This window comes from Rhinoderma darwinii, chromosome 1 (genome assembly GCF_050947455.1).
Source record: "Rhinoderma darwinii isolate aRhiDar2 chromosome 1, aRhiDar2.hap1, whole genome shotgun sequence".
Classification (NCBI taxonomy): Eukaryota; Metazoa; Chordata; class Amphibia; order Anura; family Rhinodermatidae; genus Rhinoderma; species Rhinoderma darwinii.
This window is the reverse complement of record NC_134687.1, coordinates 545,652,147-545,668,800: the sequence shown is the minus strand read 5'-3', so window position 1 is coordinate 545,668,800 and position 16,654 is coordinate 545,652,147. Positions and strand designations below refer to the sequence as shown.

At 38.8% G+C, this 16,654-nt stretch overlaps 1 protein-coding gene across 1 annotated transcript in view; it reads right to left on the bottom strand.

The window, feature by feature from the left end:
- Positions 1-262: 262 nt before the first annotated feature.
- Positions 263-16,654, bottom strand: part of EDIL3 (EGF like repeats and discoidin domains 3) — a 665,920-nt gene continuing 649,528 nt past the window's right edge. The window contains exons 9-10 of the mRNA XM_075837572.1: positions 9,464-9,619; positions 263-3,545 (exon numbers count right to left, since the gene is read on the bottom strand). Of these exons, the coding sequence (XP_075693687.1) occupies positions 3,396-3,545; positions 9,464-9,619 (306 nt within the window). The 3' untranslated portion in view covers positions 263-3,395. The remainder of the gene's footprint in view (positions 3,546-9,463; positions 9,620-16,654) is intronic.

Genomic DNA, 16,654 nt, shown 5'->3' with positions numbered 1-16,654 from the left:
AATGGGTCGTTGAGGGGTTAAAAGTGTTACATGTTCTGTAAAAATGGCTGGTGAACCCTCGGAATCAATTCTACAATCTGACACACTCTAATATGCATTTATAGTTGCCTAAGGAAGGATTTGTGTTTTTTTGTTTCTGGTGAAGGGTACACTTTACATTATTCAAATGATCAGACTTTACCTAAATACAGTCAAATAATTTGAGGCATTTAACTGTTGTTTACCTGTTATTTGCCTCCAATAGACAATAAATCCACAGAACCAATATAAAATGGCCTACAGTTTCAAAAGTTTATTTTAGGCTTGAAGACTAGACAATGTCATACTGATCTTACATCAACCTACATGATTTTAATATTTACAAAACAACATTTCAGTATTACACCGTTTGAGACGTTGCAAAGGTTACTGTGTTTGATTTTTCATACTTAGTGAGATCCCTAACCATCACTTTGTATTTTGTATGCTGTATAGTACCCTTTTGTCTTCAAAGCAAAATTAATCGTATCGAAAGAGAAAGTCAACATAAAACTAGAACCAGGTTTTGCAACAAGCCCTTTGGGTGAATGCTTATAACACATTTGGGGACTAAATGCAAAACAAGATGGGGTGCAAAATTATTTATATTAATTTTTAAATAGTATGTGTCATGTGTTTCTGAATTACGTCCTTCTATTATTTGAAGATTAAAGGGGTTGTATGAGCTTAGAATAACATGGCTGCTCTCTTCCAAAAACAGTAGCACTCTTGTCCATGGGATGTATGTGGTATTGCATCTTGGTCTCATTCACTGGAATGGAACTGAACTGCAATACCACACACAGCCCAAGGACAAGAGTGGTGCTGATTTTGGAAGAAAGCAGCCATGTTTTTCTCATCTCATGCAACCACTTTATCGAAAAAGTTATCAAGTATTATATTTTTTGTGTTTTTCTTAAGTAAAATATAACACTGAGCAAACACAAATGCTTTTCAGAAGTGCAGTTGGATTCTTCCAAAATATATTTTGCTTTTAATTTTTTAGATAATCAATATACAAAAACCTCTAATAGTAAAAGTAAAAACGTCAAAATTCCTCATATTATAGCTGTATTACTTAACCAAGAAGACAAAATAAAAATTCCCTCTGCAACATTACCACATAAATGCATTCATATTTTGGCCAACACCAAGCATATTGTTCCAGAGAATGTTGAAGGCTTTAACACACAGATGTAACACAAGAAAGGAGGCATAAATCTGGAAATAACCAGATGGTGCTTGTAATAAAAAAATAAAATAAAAAATTGGGACAATGAATAGAACTGCATTACTTAGGCATAGCAATACGCAAACATGTATAATAAATGGAAATTAAATATATTATAAAGTGCAAAGTGTGGGCAGTGTTCTTAAATAACAAATTTACAACCAAGTGGTAATTGTTATGTTTGACTTTCTCTTTAATATTGTTCACCAAGGTTGAATACAACATTATACACAATATACATTTCTGAAGGACATTATACAGACAGACAGGACATTGACATCTAGTGGCATTAGATATGAAGCAGAATTAAAACAAAATAATTAAAAATATGGGTCACATGACCTCAATAGTTTTCATTTTTTTTAACATGTTTAGGAGACCAGTTCAGAAATATTAAAACACCTTTATTCCTTAGTCTGCCAGGACCATAAGACAAATACTAAACGGTTATATCAATAGTCTAAGTTGTCAGAATTTTTTTAATGATTTTTTTTAATATCATTTTGGTCTACAAACTTTTTTTTATTGGGCTGTAAGTCTTCCCTGGGATCTATATTCATTCTCTATGAACCGGAACTGCCTGAGGCTTAATTTTAAGCTCCAGGGCCCCAATAAAAAAAAATCTGTAAGAGGGCCCCCATCTACTATAGGCCATTTATGATACTGGTTTCTTATGTGGAAGATGGACCTTTGGGCTCCCTCAGGCACCAAAGCCCGGGTGTGACTTTTACCTTCGTAACCACCCATATCTATATCCCTGGTCACAGTTATGCCTTTAAGGATTTTAATTGAAAATAAAGTGTCAATTTCTGATCTGAACTGATGAATATTCAATTATTTATATTGAAACGGTATATGGAGTGCATACACGCAACGTAAATGGTTTAGTAATTCAAGTAACCAGAACAAGTTCAGCAGATACCACCACATTATCACACTCTTTATCAACTGGTGTTACCAACAGAAAAACTATACTTTCAGCTATACAAACACATATGTTGATCTATTTAGTAGTAAAAAATAAAAAAAAAGATGGAGTTGTATGTCGTCAATACAATACATGTGATTTCTATTTTTTCTTATGCAGAAAGACCATGTTTAACAAATTGGAAACTTGAAGACACGCCTATTGACACACGAAATGTATTATGTGTACAAGCCTATCAATGTTATCATCTCCCTCCATGCTACTGTATGCACCTAAAATAATTCCAATTTAACTAAATATATATGTATATTAATATATATACTGTATGCATATGCAATTCTGCTTACTAAGTAAAACTTTGTAGTACTGTTCTTATGCATAAAAAAAGAATTTGCAGAGAAATATAATGCCTTGGGCAAATTCAGAAGAGATTTGCTAGTATAATAATCTTGGACGTCAGTGCATTCTATGAAACAAACTAAAAAGGAATGGGATATTGATGTATTGTTACGTTTATGACATGCAGAAAATAAATCCCAGTCTTTGCACACATTTAGTATTCAGGTCATTGAGGAAGAAAATGTTTCCAACACAAGTAATAACATGCCTCAAGAACATGCACAATAGGAATGAAATTAAGAGGAAAATATGCTATCGAAAATTTGTAATTTTACATGTGTAAATCAAATGGATTTCTAAAATCTGAAATGTAAATATTAATATTTTGATAGGCACATGGGAAGCAATTAGGAGAATGCAGTCATCCCAGAGACGTCTTATTGCTACTCTGCAGCATCGGGTTAAAGGTGTAAAGTAGATATGAAAACAAATTTCAGAAGACGATTTCTTTAGCTCAGGCAAAAATCCCTAGAATTGCATTTTATTTTGCTCATAAAAATATAGACATGTAAAAGGGAAAAAAAAATAAAATAAAATGATGCTGCCTCTCTCCTTAATGTATTTCAACCAGTGTGAACAACGTAGAAGAAAATGAAAACATTTCAATATAAAGGGACAGTATTTAAAGGATATTTACTGGTGGGATCATTTTAAGGGCAGGCACAGACTACCTTGCAAAAACAGTTACCAGCCTACCAAAAAGTGAGCACTTGTTCAAATGAAAATCCATTCATTTTTTTTTCTTTCAGGTTTTGCACAGTTTTTGAAATATTCAAATGATGATTTTGTTTGTCTTGAAACATCTGATGATGAAAGCTGTCAGTCCTCTTCAGTGCAACCTAGTAGCTCAGCTCTTAATGTGATTCGACCATACCATGACCACGGTAGGATCCTTAAAAATCTTGCATAGATCGGTGGATCAATAACGTTCTTTCTGTGTGTGTCATTGTCAAAATTTCCCTGAAAAACCTGGGAATAAATAAACAAAAACAAATATTATTGGAAGGTACATGTTGAGTTAACCTATTCTAAAATGAATGGCTCCCGAGCCACTGGTTGTGTCAATGGACTTCCGACTACAAACTATTGTAAAACAGTCAGATCTGCAAGGCAACCACAGGGAATTTCAAACCCCATTTGCCCTGCATGGAGTAACCAGAAAGGTATCTTTATATTATGCAACTGTTTTTTAATCAATTTCCTGATATACTGTATTATTTTAAGGTGGAACTAACAATCTTACATCTCTACAAAAATATTACAAATTATAACTTTCTATTTTAATTTGACCACATCGCTAGTTACTGCCACTCCGCATGAGGGTGAGTTCACATGGGGGTAGGGTTAATGACATTTGCTAAAAACTGCACAGCTATAATAGCTACATCTACATCTCCTGACGTTTGTAATATAATTATGTCTTCAAATGATTCCTGTTTTCCCAATAAAGTTCTTCCTGTTCCTCCACTTTGATTACTTCACATTAAATATACCTTTAATTTTGTCATGGAATAATACATAGAGCAGCTTGAGCTACCTTTCTGCTTGTGAATGTTCACATTCACATAAAGTTGTAACTATCACCTGAACTTGTATCTTCTGCTGTTTCTATGAAACTTAAAGGGAATGTCTGTTTAAAACTTATTTTAAAATACCCTCTCAGGGGATTCTGAATAATAGAGTGGGTTCCCCATGCAGGACCTTAGACAGAGCAGGGAGCAGCTACAAAAAGCATATCTTCCTCTGGAGGACCCAACATTTTTGTTCATTACACGAATGACCCATTGATTTAAATGGGAACTGTGTAATTCTTTATTTCCACTGTGCTGTCGGGGAATCAAACATTTTCTACAAGACTTCTACACAGGTTACAGCTAATATTTGGGGGCCCATTGGGGGGAACAACCTACTATCAGTTTATTGGCTGGTGACCCTTCAAACTAAATTTTTTTATCCAAAGCCGACAACCCCTTTAAACTTCTATTTTGAAGTAAATCGTTACAAAGTCCTTTTTATTCTGGCCTAAAGGGATTGTCCCAGAATGGACAGATTATCACCTATTTAGGTGATAATTGTCTGATCTCTGGGGGCCTCACATATGGGACCCCACCAATCGCAAAACGGAAGTCCCAAATCCCAAGATCGTCCTCATATCCCGTAGTGAGGAGCTTGAATGGTGCAGCAGTAGAGCATGAGCCCGCATCTGCATTTAATGTTTATGGGACTGACGGGAACAGCCAAACACTGTACTCGACAGTTTCTGTCATTCCTGTAAACTTTGAATGGAGCGACAGCGCGAATGCAAGACTGCGGCTCCATTCAATATTCTCCTCACTGCGGTCAAGCCGTGATTAGGCATAGGAGGTTTGGGACCCCCTTCTTGTGATTGGTGGGGCCCCCAATTATCACCTATACTGTGGATAGTTGATAATTGTATATACTAGACATACTTCCTTAACCGGAATCTAGAAAACTCTTGTCACCACCATTTATTTTACCAATGTTTATAGAAATTATTTTAACACGACTACACTAAATCTATGATGCACTTTACAGGCAACAGGGATTTGTAGAATGCAGTATAGTGTCTTGAAATGCAAATGTTATGTTCTTCCTTAATGGTATCTTGCTATAAACAGAAGAACACATTTGTAAGTATATCTAAATTTCTTTAAAGAAATAACACTTTAAACATAACTGTGAATGATAGAATACCCAGTAGAAAACAGTTGTTGTTCTGAACTATATCTTCAAGGCAATCATAAGTTACATACCAGCTGGCTTAAAACATACTGATGGGTCTGGGAAGTTAATATTTCTCAAAGGATGTATAATTCTATTCTTGAAGACCATATGGTAACTAAACACATGTGACTACATGGCATTAATCCATCTAAGTGACATTTATATATAACCATGCAAGGTTTTTAAGAGATACAGTAACTCTTACTTAAGTTTTATCTGGAAGCCTTTAATAAGTAAATACAAACATATTTGCTTTGTACTAGGATTTATTTTTTTCTTTTGTCCTCTCGAAGTGGTATTCCTAAAAAAGTCTTAATCGTCCTTCTGTTATCGCACTTCTTTATATATTGAACCACACTCATAGAAGCACAATTGATGCAATAGTAGAACATAATCCGCATCTTCTTTTTCCTGGTTACTTTATGCTTTGTGCGGTCAGAATTTATGTTATTTTTGCTTTATGTTTCTCAGTCATTTTTATACTATATGGAAGGAATCATATTCTTTATCCATATGCTGTACATATATTTGTTCTTTCCGACACAGAATTGTTGTAATTTAGCTACTTTATTTGCACATAAAGAACAGAACTAATTTAACAAATGGACATAAATCTTGACTCCTACATTGCAGTAATGCAGTCATTTTATAAACATTAATGCAGGCTATATAGGACAGGTCCTAAATCAGAATCTTTATCAGACTACTTATGTGGCTTTAAAAGAAGTAGATTAAATCTATAACTACAGTAAAGACCTCAGGGTGATTATTCATTATTTCCTTTTTCTTATATAGCACCAATATATTCCACAGAGCTGTACACATATTGTTGTCACTCAATGCAGTCTTTATCCCCAGTGAAGCTAACAATGTAATTTCCCAAACTCAAACACACTAAGGGTCCTATTAGACTGGCAGATGTTTTCTCATGAAAGAGCTACGAGTTATGATTTAGCGAGTCATTTCCCTTTGAAAGACGGTCTATTACACATGACAATAATTGCTAAAGATCTTTGCTGTTCAGTCGTTACTGCGATCATTACTTGTTCGTCCACATCTTATCTCTGAACTGCTAATGACTGGAAGATTTCTGATTAGACGAGGGGATGTGACGGCGACGAACGATAATATTTTCTTCAGGTAGATGTGGCTGAAACCCAGTGATTTATCATTCGTCGTACGAACGATTATAAGAAAAACAACACACAAGAACAGAGATGTAGATGTAGTGAATGACAGGATTCAAACCATGACTCTAGTTCCCTTCTCAGAAATGTATATCATATCCACAGGATATGCTATAAATGCCTGATAGATGCGTGTCCCTGCTCTGGGACCCACACCTATCTCAAGATCAGGGAGATCCTATGTCTGCCTGGTGAGATGGTCACTGGCCGCCACATCCAGGAGGAGTCTGTGTGCAGAGGTGGCTGGGCTTACAGAAACAGCGTAGCTCATTGTGCCATGCTGTTTCCGTAACTCCCTTAGAAGTAAATGGGAGTTCCGTAAAAAGCATAGCAGTTTCGGAAACAGAATAGCTGTCACTTCTTTGGGAGCTGGGACTCGCATCTAATAGACATGTGGATAAGCCATAAATGTTTGAGATGGAAAAACACCTTTCAGAAACAGCCACATGTATACAGTAGATCAGACTGGCTAGCTGAGTCTCACATGTCAGCACTAATATGCAGAGAATTTGAGGAGCATGGGGAATAATATGAAGTCTTACTGTACATGTCTCATATTAAAGCATAGAAACTATGTATATACACTATAGTATGGAACTGTGGGCAAAACTATGAGACCAGTATTAAATATTTGTTTTTAACCAACGCAAACCAATTAGACTATAGTTTATAAAATTAAATAAAAGTCATAAATCCAATACATACATGCATAATATAATAGAAAACATATCACACCCTTTTTTACTGAAATGCAGTAAAGAGTTGCATTGAAAGGGGTACTTTTTGGGGCACTATTATGCTGTTTACCAAGTTGCTCAACTACACAGTTGAGTGACATTATTATGACCACCTCCTACTTTCTCACATTGGCAGCAGATAGCCCATGAAGGAAGTGATATATCGTGTGCTGGCTTGGTGGGTATATAAGGTGTGCGATAGGCTGCCTGAGCACATATCACTCATTGTTGCCATAGGTAAAAGGGGAGATTTATTAGCGTTGCAAAAAGGGGTGATTATTGGCTTTCGTGCCAAGGGTGGCAGTATTTCTCAAACAGCGCGGTTTGTGAACTGTTTGTGTGGTGCTGTGGTAAAAGTGTATTGTGAGTGGACAAATGGCACCATTGGAAATAACAGACGTGGAAACTGTGGAGCACTACGTGCCATTGATCTGAGAGGTGAACATCGGCGCGTGAGAACCGAACGACATGCTACAGTGGAGCAGCTCACCATGAAAACCAACCAGGGAACTACCAGACGTGTGTCTAAAACAGTTCAGCGAACCCTACTGTGTATGGGGCTCTGAAGCAGACAGATGGTCACTGCTCCTATGCTAACAAAGGTGCTGTTAGGGATCTGCCAGGTACTTCATCTAGCTATACTCCTGGGATTAATCAATCCACACCTGAGGCCAGACCTGTTCGACTGACACCATCTCCCACCAACCAGGGTGGCAGGCTCAGGAGTGGAAGAGCCTATCGCGGCCTGGTCTGTCGGAGTTAGCTCCGCCCCCTGCCCTTTATTACCTGCCCTGTGCTCTCCCTCAGTGCTTGTAATTCTTTTGGATTCCTGGCCCCACTGCTGCTTGCTCCAGCCTGCTTCTGCCGTGCTTCTGCCTTGCTGCAGTTCTGCTTGACCTGCTTGCTTTGCCCCTGGCTTGCTTCTGTCTCCGTGCCCGCTCGGGTGTACTCACTTCGTCCTGGTCCTGACTGTTCGTTCGCCGCCCCGTTTCCTCGTGGCGTTCCGTGGGCTACTGCCCCTTCCCTTGCGTGTTCCCTGTTTGTCTTCCTGTGCACTTAGCCAGCGTAGGGACCGCCGCCCAGTTGTACCTCGTCGCCTAGGGCGGGTCGTTGCAAGTAGGCAGGGACAGGGCGGTGGGTAGATTAGGGCTCACTTTCCCTTCACCTCCTTCCTGCCATTACAGGTGCGACAGAAAAAGAAGGCTTTAATTTGCTTGGCAGTAGCGGAATTGGACCACCGATGATTGGCAAAGGGTTGCCATCTCCGATGAGTCACATTTTCTGCCTTATTGAACGGATAGAGGTTGGTGTGTCAGGCCAGAAACATTAGAGAACAAACACCCTGCAATCATTGCTGGAAAAACACAAGCTGGTTGTGGCAGCGTTATGGCCTTGGGAATTTTTTTCATGGCATTCTCTGGGCCCACCCATCCATGTGGATGGCACTCTGAAACAATTTGGGTATGAATCCATCGTTACATATCACATCCACCCAAACATGATGTTTGTCTTCCCTGGGCAGATGGAATCCTCTAGCAAGACAATACGACATGTCACACAGATAGAAATGTCCGACAGTGGCTGGATGAGTATGACCAAGACTTCTAAGTACTTCCGTGGCCCCCCAATTTGCCAGACTTGAACCCAATTGAGAATCTATGGTTTCCGTTTGTTTCAGTCAGGGTTCCATTCATGGGTTCCCGTGACGGAAAGCTCAGATGGAACCCATGAACGGAGCCCTGACGCAGATGTGAACAAATCCTAAGTTCATAACTTTCACGTAGCATTTAAGAAAGTTGTACAACTATCTTATGCATACAGTGCCCATACCATGTAGTACTCTTTACTCTAATCTGAATTTTATTTTCTATGTCAGCAGCTCACACATTCTTTGCTGCCTCTCTATCACCCAGGTACCACATAGACTATGGGTCATTGCCATGGGCTGCAGACATTTTTTAACACAAAGTATAAATCATTATGCAAGATTTATGTCTCAGCAATGTTCATATCATATTAAGTTTTCTACCAACTATCCTTCCTTAAAAAGATTTTCTTTTGTTTAACTTTTTTTTAAAGCCATCTGTTCTTTCTTGGTCAAGTTCACTCAGTAGACAAGTAGCTGACAGATTTACTGCCGAAATGCCTGACACATTGTACCGTGTAAAATTTATTTACAAGCCAACAAATCATGGGTCTCTCTGTATCCTTACATTACCTTGTCTTTTCTTTGTTTTTCATCTTGATACACAGTCCAATGTTCACCATTATTACTGAAAGCAAGCTTGTAAGAGCCTACAAACTGCACATGGCCAAAGTCTTTAGCTCCTTGCGTAATAATTCCAGTCACCTTTGTAGGACGAAGAAGATCCACCTAAGTAAAAACACAATCTTCCATTACTGACTGCAATATAACATAAAAAAAACTATTTATAATTTCAAAAATGAGACACTCTTTATCGAGACTCTAAAAAGCTAAGTAAAATATACCTTGACATTTCTCCTCATCACATAGGTATTGGATCAGAAATTATTGATAATGCTTCCTTGCTGGTAGAACCAAGCCGGGAAACATTGCTAGACATCTTACATCATTTTTAGTCTTTTGATTGATAGTCACAAATTACTGCCACGTTCCAAATGTGGCTAATTGCAAAATTAATGTTCTTGTTTAATATATCACAAGAAGCCTGTAGTAATGAGTGTGACATTTAAAGTGCAACTTTTATTCTTTTTGAGTACTTTGCAAATTAGTATTCATAGGAGGAAATCTGTAAATGGTAAAATATATTAAATATGTGGGAGAATGTTGCATATTCCCAACAGAGTTCTTGTAATCAGTCCTATTTTGTATAAATGTCATTATTACTGTGTTGGTCTAGTCTTAGACAGATGGGTTAAATTGGACCAAGCTCTTCTCACAGTTGGTATTTTTAAGCAAATTACAGTATAAGCTAAAACCAATTTCCTTTCATGAATAAAAGGAATGATATACAAGTTCTATTTATCGAGCTACCATACTGTACGCAGCTACAGCCTTCAGGAAAACATAAATGCTACGCTTGTTTTGCTCTGTTTACAGAGAAAAACTCTCTTCGTGGATCAATACTTTAAGGCACAAAAAACATCTTTGTTGAAATGAAAGGCTATTACACACCAGTACAAATGTACACATTATACACCAAGCCTTGCCTTAAGTGATCAATGAAGAACTTGGGTTGTAAATGGTCTCTTGAGAAATTAAATCAACCGTAAAGGATATCAATGTGAACATAGCTGAATTTTTTTTTTTAAACTTTACCTTACACACCATTTATAATGATGAAGCTGTATTTCGTGACTGTAATGTACTTTCTTTGCCATATAAAACTCACATTTAACAACTTTTGGAAATCAAGCATAGAATGTTGGATAAGCAACTTAAGGTTATTTGGCTAAAACTTTGTGCCAGGCTGATAAAGTATAGACATATATTTTCCAGCTGAAGCTACTATGGATGGGAATCTCTATCACTCCAAGTAATGGGAAAGTTTATAGCCCTCATTTGCTGTCACATGATCTATCACTTTGATGAGCTGTCTGGTATGCACTGCTGCAGAAAGAAAGATCTAGTGCTTGTGTGGAGATGCAAACCGAGTGTCATCCCTGAAGTCATTAGTAATATTTCTTTCTACACAAACGTCTAATTTCTGGATTTAATTAGGTCCTATGAAATTATCCTTTCTTCCACAATCAGCAGGGATGAGACAACCTCATTCCATACAATACGGTTCAGCAACATCAACAATGAACTTTGCATTTGCATAAGCCTATATTCTACAATATATCATGACAGCAATGAAGAAATAAACAAAAGTGACAAATGGAAGAGAAAAAGGCGGGGATCTTACTCTGCTTTATAAATATCAGGGAATCTCCAACTCACACAGATCATCTGTATCAATAATTTTTTTTTATCTACTGGAAGGTTATCTACTCAAGAAGAATTGAAATCCCAAACAAAAGTTGGGACATTAAGAAGGAAATGGAGGAGATTTGGCTGTACATATGAGATAGGCAAGCATTTTTGTCCAAAAGATAAAGCTCCCACAGACATACAAATTTGGCTCGGCCAATTGTATATATATTCAATAAGGGAGACAATCTGCTCCCAGACACTTCTGTTGAAATCTAACACTCTGGATTCTTGTTTCCCCCAACGTTTGCTATCAGTGGATAGTTGGGACACCCCCCTATACACATTATAATATCAGCGGATCCAGTCGAAATGGGCATGATCCTCCTAATATGTATAGGTAGCTTCATACCAGATGGTCAAAAGTATGTGGACAGCCATCCTAATTATTTAGTTCAGGTGTTTCAGCCACAGCCTTTGCAAACAGTTACATAAAATCAAGCACAAAACTATGCAAGACAGACATTAGTAGTAGAATAGGTCATACTGTAGGGTTGTTTTTGGGGTTTAGGCTAGGACCCTTATTTCAAGTAAAGGGTAATGTTAATGATACAGCATACAGAGACATTTCAGACAATGGCATGCTTTCAACTTTGTGGCCACAATTTATGGAAGGCGCTTTTCTGTTCCAGCATGACTGTGCTCCAGTGCACAAAGCAAGGTCCATAAAGACATGGTATAATGAGCTTGGTGAGGAGGAACTCGATTGGCCTGCACAGAGCCCTGACCTCAACACCATAAAACACCTGTGGGATGAATTGGAAAGCAGTTTGCGAGCCAATCTTCTCGTTTAACATCAATGTATGGCGTCACAAATGCTCTTCTGAATGAATGTGCAAAAATGCCCACAGACATCAACGTTTTGTGGAAAGCCTTTTAGAAGAGCCCTCGTAACCTGAAAATCTCATAGAGTTGTGATCAGCTGCCGTCATGGCTCCTCCAGGAGTGGAATCCCGGCCAGAGCTTTGCCGACCCGCTGGTCGGAGATTCCGCTCCTAGAGGGAGCCCCTGACGTCCCTAACAGTGACAACAGGGGATTCTCCTGGACTGAAATCCTTGGCCAGAGCATTGCCGACCCTCTGGATGGGGATTCCAGTCCTGGAAAAGCCCCTGAAGTCACTATCCATATATGGACAGTGACATCAGGGGCTCCACCAGGAGCGCAATCCCCAGCCAGAGCATATCTACAGCATTGCCGACGCTCTTGCTGGGGATTCTGCACTGTTGAAGGAGCCCCTGACATCCCTGTCCATATATGGACGGGAACGTCAGGGGCTCCTCCTGGACCGGAATCCCCTGCCAAAGTGTTGCCGACGCTCTGGATGGGGATTCCGCTCCTGGAGAAGCCCCTGACATCACTATCCATTTATGGACAGTGACGTCAGGGGCTCCTCTAGGAGAGGAATCCAAGCCAGAGCGTCGGCAATGCTCTGGCTGGGGATTCCACTCCTAGAGGGATCCCCAAAGGTGCTATCTACAGCGAGGGGGCTGTAGCGCTATCTGCTGGGAGGGGGTGTGTGGCACTGTCTACGGGAGGTTTGTGTGGCGCTATTTTAAAGGGGATGTGTGTCACTATGTACAGGGTGCGTGAGTGTGGCACTATCTACAGGGGGTGTGTGTGTGGCACTGTCTACAAGGGGAGGTGTGTGGCCCTATCTACAAAGGGGGTGCTGGTGGCACTATCTACAATGTGGTGTGCGTGGCACTATCTACAGAGGGCTGTGTGTGTTACAATCTACAGGGGGAAGTGTGTGGTACTATTTACAGGGGCTGTGTGTGGTACTATCTACAGGGGGCTGTGTGGTACTATCTACAGAAGGCACTGTGGCATTATCTATAGGGGGTGTGTGTGGCACTATGGCACTACCTACAGAGGGCACTGTGGCATTATTTACAGAGGGCACTGTGGCATTATCTACAGAGGGCATGATGGCATTATCTGTAGAGGGCACTGTGACATTATCTATAGAAGGTACTGTGGCATTATCTACAATTGGCGGCCTCACTTCTATATGGGGACATAAAGGGGGCCTAACTTTTATATAGGGGCACAAACTGGGAACCTAATTTCTATATGGGGCCATAAACAGGGCCTAACCTTTATAAAGGGGCACAAACTGCAGTTTTTTGCTGTTTTACTGCCACTGTGAGTTCCCCCGCAAAGGGGCCCACTATCTGTGTCACGCAAGCGCCCACATAAACATCTAGCCAGACATGATTGTGATTTTCAGGTTTCCACATGCTTTTGGCCATATAATGTACTAGAGACCAGTGAAAGTATTGCATTTATGATGGTAGCCAATAAAACATACATTTCTTAAAAATTAATCAATTGTAACACTTTTCGCAGTTTATAAATTCATTACTTTCTGGTATTGCATCACCTGGACATGGTTTCATTATTTTAATGAGATTCGCCAGGGGTCTCCCAAACTATGTCTCATTTTCATTTTAAAATACACCGTACTCTTTTTGGTAATTTATTATAGAGGATGCCTGGGAATATGGACAGTTTGTCCACTAGTGGGACAAAAAATGTAAACAAATAACACATACACATATATGGTATCCTCGGAATTGTGACGACTCGAACAATAAAATTAACACATTAATTAAACCACAAGATGAACGGCGTCCAAAAAAAACGCAAAAAAACAAGGCATTCCCCCCCATTCTCCCATTCCCCCATAAAAAATTAAATAAAAGTTAATCAATAAGTCCAAAGTACCCCAAAATAGTACTAATGAAAACTACACGTTGGCCCACAAAAATCAAGCCCACATACGGCCACATTGACGGAAAAATAAAAAAGTTACGGCTCTCGGAATGCGGCGATGCAAAAACAAGTAATTTTTTTCTAAAAGGGTTTTTATTGTGCAAACGTAGGAAAACATATAAAGCCTATACATATTTTATAACTCCGTAATTTAAAATGGAATTAAACAAATATAGCAAAGAAATGCATATCTCTAAGGCTCCATGCACAAGACAGTAAAAATCGTCCATAATTACGGTCCGCAATTATGGACCCATTCACTTCTATTGTCCATGGACACCTTCCCGTATATTTCCGTGCCGTAGAAGCCTATTCGCAAAAAATAGGACATGTCCTATCTTTTGCTTTTTATGGACCATGTTCCCATACTTTATAATGGGAGCACGGCTCGTAAATGCGGACGACTGTCCGCGGCCAGCAGTGCCGTGTGCATGGGGGCTAAAATTCTTTGCTCAATTAACAGAGTTTATACATCTTAATGTTAACCTTCATCAATATATCGTGCTCCAAAATGCAATATAACCACTTCACAAATTATACAGTATAATCTATATCAGATAAATAGTTGGTGCTACGTTTGTAGATAACTGTTTTCTTGAAGTTTCCCAGCTTCCAATGTCTTTACTAGTGTGTAATTGATCTTGAAGTATAATCATCTGTTATATTGCTTTAATGTTTGTAAGTGATTTTTAGTTATTTATTTATATAACCAAAGAAATACGATATTTTTTCTGGATTTTCTGTGTCGCAACACAATTATCTTGTTGAGACATAATTGTATCCAATTCACATAGCACAGCAGACATAAGTAATTTCCTGGGACAAGCTAAATAAACAGCAAACGTCCTGTTCAGTATCATCTTAGCTGTAAACTATACCCTGTTTCTATTGCGACTGATAACATAGCATAATATTGTAGTTTACTCCTAGCTATACACATAACTAGAAAATAAAATATTGCATGTTTATTTGGAGGAAATATAGGAGCTTTCATTTATGTATATATATACATAAATAATAGTTGTAAGTCTATGGCCTTGGGATATGCCATCACATGATGCTGCCACGAGGTAGGACAACCTATATGGGAGTTTTGCATTGCTTGGGTATTAAAAAAATATATTGGGTCACAAACTTTGTGCTTCTCACTGTGTAAAAGAACAGGCTGCATTGCTAGGCCAAGAACTGCAACATTTCAAGCAAAGCTGTAACAGGGGTAACATATGTAGCCCAGGCAGTAGATAAAATATATCATCAGGGTTATTGTGATTTTTTTTTACATTTCAGACATATTGGGTTTGATTCATAAAAACGAACAGAAAAAAACTGTCATTGTTGCCAGTTTGTTGGCAGTTTTTATGAATCTCCACCTAAATGTGAAAACATGGGAATACACATTAGATATTTCTGATTTCAGCAGGATCTGTCGACAGTCCAATATGCATGGGGATAGATGGTCCATTGCTGTCTTCCTCTGTGAAGAGCCAAAAGTCGGACAGATTGGATTTTAACCTGTCTTTATTTACCCAGAAGATAAGCAGCCCCATACTGTAGGTGCCTTTTGGCTGTTTATCGCCTTCATCCTCCTGAAATAACATGTCCGCTCCGCCAAGTTGAATGTCTTTATTTATGGAAAAGAGAGAGGTGTCTACCAGCTTAAGGTTTAGTGGCCATTAAATTTACTCCGTCCAACATGGAAAAGTGAGGCATGCCATGTGTTGTACTATCTATTCATTAAGAGTACTACACAATATACAGGTTTTACTTGCAGAGACAGGCACAATTATATCTTATGATGTGGATATATTCTTACTGCCAGATTTCAGTTTATTATGACACATTTGCTGCTTGCTGTTCTCTCTGCTTAGCAGGTGGTATATGTGATGTGTCTACAGTTTGCATTTCTCCTCTTTGATAAAGTACATAGACGGCATGAAGTATGTGGATATAACTGTACTCTTCATGCGGCTGATGCTGAATAAGGATTTTCAGTTTATGGAATTTCATATTGATGTATTTTTGCATACTCAGGTTGTGCATTGCTGCTTTTTGGAATATTTTTGTCAGGCTTTGTGTCATTAACAGCATGCTCATAAAAAAACAAACATCTACATTCTAGAACAGAAAAAGCAAAAGTTCCCAGGTGCATGCCTAGAAATTTAAATCCGCTTTTTTTTTTTTAAAGCTACTTTTGGAGATTTTGTTATTAAGTCTTCCAAAGAAGAAGACCAAGGGGTGCATAGATGTGTCCACCCTTACCTGTGCTTGAATTTGATATTTGGTTAAGTATTCCAATTTATCATGGAACAAATTCCATATAATATTGCGACATGCTAGCAAAACCCTTGACAGGCTGCAACACACAATACAACTACTGGGTGGCCAAACATAGAGACATACAACATAGACATCTCGCGACAGAGTATCACAAAATTATGTTGTTTTTTTTCAAAGCCACACATCTCAGGTATATGTTGAGATAAGAGGAAAGGTAAGGAAGGACACATCTGTAGCTATAGGAGGTGCATTATTAGCAGTCGCACCTGGGTCATGGGGCCTGAGGGTACCAAAAGCCCTGCTGCCATGTAAGAAGACACCAATATTATAAATGGCACATGACAGGTGGGGGGGCCCTGGTACAAATTTTGCCTTGGGGCACAGGAGATTTAAGTTTTGCA